Here is a 5601-nt window from a genome sequence, read left to right as displayed (position 1 = left end):
TTCAAATAAAGTGTTCACAACAACTGCCATCCGCTGGCCTGCACAGGTCATTACCACAGCCATTTTAGATGAGCACTTCACCATAAGCCTAAGTTCTAAATTTAGAACTTATCAGATTCAGACAGATGCAGATGTAGATGTTTACCCTGCTGGCACACACAAGGCAGCAGTGCCCCTGCAGCACTGATAGGAACATGCATGGTTGCCTTTGAATGTGTGAAGCAAGTAGGTGATGGTGAAGGGAATACATGATCATGTTTTTACTGGCACATCAAACAGTGATAAGATGGGAGGAGAAGGTGCAGACAACATGTCTTTGATGTGTGCGGTGGTCCCAGCTTTTGCTCACATAACGTGTTGTGGGTGCAGGTTATTACTTCAACCACACGTTTGTAATAACATGTCTATTAAAGTATTACCTATACTGTTCTCATCTGACCTGAAACAGCAAGCTAAACTCTGCAATTGCTAAATCTTTGGCATTATTGGCTAAAGGATCAGGTTACCCAATTTTGATCACTTGCCTCTTGTAGTATCTACCCATGCAGATAGGTTTTACGAGTTGAGATTTTGAGATATCCTTACTGAAAACTCTGCTAACAACCCAACACGGTAGAGGTGAATGGTATTTTATTTGTGCTCCTCAAAGCACTGAAAATTAACCAAGTTGAAAAACCCAAAATTGTGTCTTTCCAGAAACAACATCCTGGTTACTCTGGATAATCCATAGATCTCATTGTCTATCGCTTTTATAGGAATTATTTATTTCTATAAAAGTAGAAAGTGAAAGCAGTTCCAATTAAAACAGTTTGGGTGAGGTCCGTTGATTATCCAAAGAAACCAGCACATTTTCTCTGGAAAGACAAGTTGCTACCCATTGCATTGGGTTGGTAGCAGAAATCTCGGCGACACATCACTGAATTTTATCTGAGCAAACCAAGCAGAACTGCACGCATCCATACTACTGACACAAAGTAAAGAACTATGCCTTTATGTTATTTGGATGACTAACTTTTTATATACAGCATGTTTGGGATTTATTGGAACAATAACTTGCACCCATAATAGTTTTACACTATCTTTTATTATGGTCTTACCTCCGCATACAGTCCAGAGCACGGACGAAGAAATCCTTGCTGAGCTGATGTTCGTCACGTAGGAGGGCACACTGCTCTAATGTGACAGACATGGATGTCCTGTCTTTGGCACTTTTACAGCTGGTAAACCTGATGCCATTTAACCTTCGGCAGATCTGGAGGGTAATGGAAAAAAAAAACACATGCAATGGTTACATGCATCATTACTGTGAACTGTTTCTTTTTTGCCAGTAATTGACCCATCTTGTTAGAAAAATGTGTCTGGTTTTACACTTGCTTTTTGACATTAATTGCAAATTTAAATATGATCCAACCCTGGAGATTCTTAATGGTTCCTTCTTAGCCGTGCTTGCGGCATTGACGGTCAGCCGATCCACCACTGTGGTCAAAACTTAAAATGTCTCTACAACTATTGGACGGATTGCCACTAAACTTTGTAGAGATCCCCAGAGGATCTAGTGCCATCATTAGTTCAACATTTTGATCAGTACAATACTATCAGCACAGAGAACTAGCATGGTTGTAAACTCTTCATGTCTAGTCTTGTTTGAACAGAAACAGAAAAGACTGTTCTGTGAATCACAATCACTGTAAGAACATGTATAACAATTCATTGACAGATACTGAATCTCAGGTTAAAAGGTCAGCGTCTATGCAGTATCGTCTTCCGAAGTCAATCCATCATGCTAAGGCTTTTTGTTCAGCTTTCATTAAAGCCCATTAAATGGCAAAATGGCAGAAACTTCATACAAGACTGCATCTAAGTGTTTATAGATCACGATTACCCTGGTTATGCAAGAGAGGATGTTTATTTATACGGTTCATGTACTGTCTTCCTTGACAAAACGTTACAAGAAAAACAGTGCTCACTGTTCCAGCAATCCACAGTATCTCCACATTCTTTCTCTTCTTTGTAACTACATTCTGGCCCAGGGTTTCAAGTAATTCCTTTATGTCAGTCGGTGTCTGAAAACATGGTAGACCTGTTGATAAAAAAAGAGAAAAGCACATTGCCAGTAAGGGAGTGGTTCTGTTTCATACTTTTTTCTTGTGAAAGTAAAAGTTTGAGAACAGGCTGCCACTCAGAGCTTAATGCAGGTTCTAATGGCGTAATGTGTGTTAGCAGAAAATAAGAAAACGGTTTACTTAACACACTTTGTTGTAGATGATTACATTCCAAGATTCACTTTATAACTGAGAAAATTACATTGTATAAATTGTCCTGATATGGTAAACTCCATTAGAAACAGTTTTAAACAATTATTTATCTTAACATCTTTGTTACTGCAAGAGTCGCTTTGCTGCAGCAGTGGGACCTGGAACAAAAGTCCTATTGTATTTTTAGTATTGTATATATTATATATGTATATAGTATTATAGTAAGATTGACAAAGATAGAGTATTTGTCCTTGGTAAAAAAGGAAAAAATAAACATTTGTGCACTTACATTCTAGTGGCACCTGTTCACTTAATGATTTGTAATAGCCTTCTAACATCTCAAAGTTCTTCTGGTTTATTCTTTCTTGTAGAGAGATATCTCCAAACCTGAGAGGATGACAGAAAGAATGAAAGCGATTATAACCAAGACGTTAACAAATAATAGTTTATCATTCAAAATAACAATATAGCCGAGCGAATGCTAAATTCAGCTGAAATAAGGAGATAAACCATGAAAATAGTTGCTTTGTTTTTTGTTAAAACATTTTCAACCAATTAACATAAGTAAATACAACATAGTCACATGTTAAGCAGTTCTTTGTCTATGAGGAAAAGTGAGTATGCAATTAAGAGTTTTGAATGCCTCACAGAAGGATTATTTTAATTTTTGGATATAGATGCAGTTTGCAAGAATGAAGATAAAGATGACACTGTGCACAGCTGCAGTTCTTACGTGATATTGATTAGTTTTAGACCACACTGGCCTTATTAACATGTTGGTTGTGTTATGTGTAACAGATTGGAGTGAGCAAAGACTGTCTGCAGTACCTCTCTGCTATTGTTTGCTGTTCATTGATGCCCACATTAAACAGCACCGGGAATACTCGTAGAGGCTTGCCCTCCTTGATCTCCTCTGGCAAGGTCTGGAACACCAGTCGTGGTAATGGCACTTCCACTGTGAAGTGGTCTCTGAATGCACGAAGAAGAGAAAGAAAGGTAAAAAACAACAGAAACATGATTAAACAGAAATCCAGGTTCTGCAATGCTGTAGAATTTGACACCTAAAGACACGCCTGAGCAAGCTGTACCAAGAGAGACTGTTAGTGTGTATGCATGAGAGAAGAGAGAAAGTAAGTGTGCGAAAGGGATTGCTTTACAGATTGACATGGAGTGGGTGGGGCATCTTATCACACTTGGCATAATGCACACAGTGACCGGCTCACATAACTGACTTGACCTTATTGTGGCAAATGTCCAACAAGTAAACTATTTATTTACTGCAGAAGGAGGAGGGTTTTCAATCTGCCAAGATTCAAAAGTCTGAACCATGTCCCCCTTACCGGCTGTGTGGCACAGCTGTGCTGCTTGGTATGTTAGCACATTTCTATATTTTAACAACATTTCTATATTTTACAGGTTTGGGGTTTTGTTTGGCATGAACAGCTCACAACATAACGGCCTCAGCACCAAGCTTTGCTATAATTGTAAATACACAAACAAACCCACTCTGTAGAATTTGCCCCCAAAGTGCCATTAAAGTCACATGTACTTTTAATAACTATTACCAGAGAGTGGATAATAAATACTCTTTAACAAGACAATATGTTAATTAATGTCTTGTGGTCTAGAGATTGATTCAGAGGCTGCACGTAGAAAAAAACGGCACGAAAACAAAGCACTTTTGATCCTAGTAGATTAGTCAATATCAATATCCTTTCCAGTAATATTACAATATTACAATAACTAATCAAAACTGTTTAATACCCATTTTATCTTAGAACATCAAATATTGCTTTATTGCCTATATATATATTTAAAAAAAATGTAAGTTTTAAATATATTTTTTATCTGAAATAATTAATCTTAATCTGAAACCTTTGCTCCTTGACGCAAGTGTTTTGGAAAGAACCATGGAATTTTGGTTTAAATTTAAGTAAATGGATCTGCTCATTAAAAAAAAAACTAAGGAAAAGCCAAAACACTTGCACACTGTTGATCATTAGAATCACTTCTTTGAGAGCATTTCAGTTCTCAGATCTTGGTCAGGTAAATTTAATATGTTCATTTGCAGGAGTTTGTAGTTTTTCACAGTTGGGTAGTGTTTACAAACTACACACATTGTAATTAGTACCTAATTGCCTTTTTTCCCCTAAACCTTTCGAAAGAATTGCAGTTACATGTCAAGCCGTTTAAAGAAATTATAAAGAAACTGGAAGGGCCAAGGCATGCGCTATTTTACAATGGTAATGAAGTGTGACTTTTTTGTATTATTCGGACACCACATGAATGCAGCACACATTCAACGCCCCAATTTCCAATGTTATTGAAAGTGAGAAAAAGATGTGTGTGTATCTGCTGCATGATCCTAAAATGTAATGTAAATGTTAACCCATGCTACACCCTTCCACCACGTCAGTTTTTTGCTTCTAATGAAGAGACAAATTAAACATGTTATATTCAAACAAAGAAAAGCAAACAGAGAAGGCGATGATGACTCACCGCCGGCCACACACTAAAGGCTGGAGGTCACTAAGGTCATCTGTCTTGGCCTCTGTAATCTGGAACGTGACTCTTTGCAGGTCTGAGATGCTAACCTCCATGTCCTCCAGCATCCCGATCTCCTCACCTTAGACGGTTCGACAAAACAAGATTAGCTGTGATTTAATACTACGTCTTTTTAGTTACTCAAAATTAGGCAGTTTGGCTTAAATTTTCCAAGAAAATGTCACAGCATTAAATCCAGATGATGAATATAATTCAGAAACTGCCCATATATGAAACTGCAGATGCATTGCTTTTATACATATTTTATATATATAACCATATAAATGGGTTAAGGAATAAGCTTATATTTTTGCTGACCAATACATTTCCCTTTCTTGAGAGGTGAATCGTGAGCATAAAGGAGCTGCATGGAACTCAAATTTTACAATGAAACTCCTTTAAATGCAATCTCTAGTTTCTGTATTGATATGAACTTTCACCTGGACTATGTTGTATAAAACAAAGTTATAAAAGCGCCTGTAATAAAAGGCCCAACAACAACACTGACTCATTTGCTACATGTTGTGGTTTGTTATGGCCTAACATTCACTAATTACGTTTCTCAAATAAAAGTAAAGCAAAACAGCTGTGTTCAGTGGAGGTTTTGAGGTTGCCAGTTCTGATGTTAATCTTAAAAAATGACTCACTGTAGGTGCTGAGCAGACTCTCAAACTGGGCAACCAGGCCAACCAGGTGGAGCTGCCTCAGGAAGCCTTGGTCCTGCATTCCTGCATATAGCCTCATCACAAAACCACAGGCTAATGCTGCCAGCTGCAACACGCACGCACGCACGCACACGCAC

General features: G+C 37.8%; 1 protein-coding gene across 6 annotated transcripts in view; it reads right to left on the bottom strand.

The window, feature by feature from the left end:
* The window catches only part of inpp4b (inositol polyphosphate-4-phosphatase type II B), a 244533-nt gene that overhangs the window by 13656 nt on the left and 225276 nt on the right, over positions 1–5601 (bottom strand). For all 6 annotated transcript variants that reach the window (XM_032499725.1, XM_032499734.1, XM_032499716.1 and 3 more), the window contains 6 exons: positions 5447–5570; positions 4755–4881; positions 3084–3224; positions 2545–2642; positions 1968–2080; positions 1098–1252 (listed from right to left, as the gene is read on the bottom strand). In XM_032499725.1, the coding sequence (XP_032355616.1) occupies positions 1098–1252; positions 1968–2080; positions 2545–2642; positions 3084–3224; positions 4755–4881; positions 5447–5570 (758 nt within the window). The remainder of the gene's footprint in view (positions 1–1097; positions 1253–1967; positions 2081–2544; positions 2643–3083; positions 3225–4754; positions 4882–5446; positions 5571–5601) is intronic.

The sequence above is a fragment of the Etheostoma spectabile genome, chromosome 2 (assembly GCF_008692095.1).
Source record: "Etheostoma spectabile isolate EspeVRDwgs_2016 chromosome 2, UIUC_Espe_1.0, whole genome shotgun sequence".
NCBI lineage: Eukaryota > Metazoa > Chordata > Actinopteri > Perciformes > Percidae > Etheostoma > Etheostoma spectabile.
The sequence above is the reverse complement of the archived record's forward strand: the minus strand, read 5'-3'. Positions and strand labels throughout refer to the sequence as shown.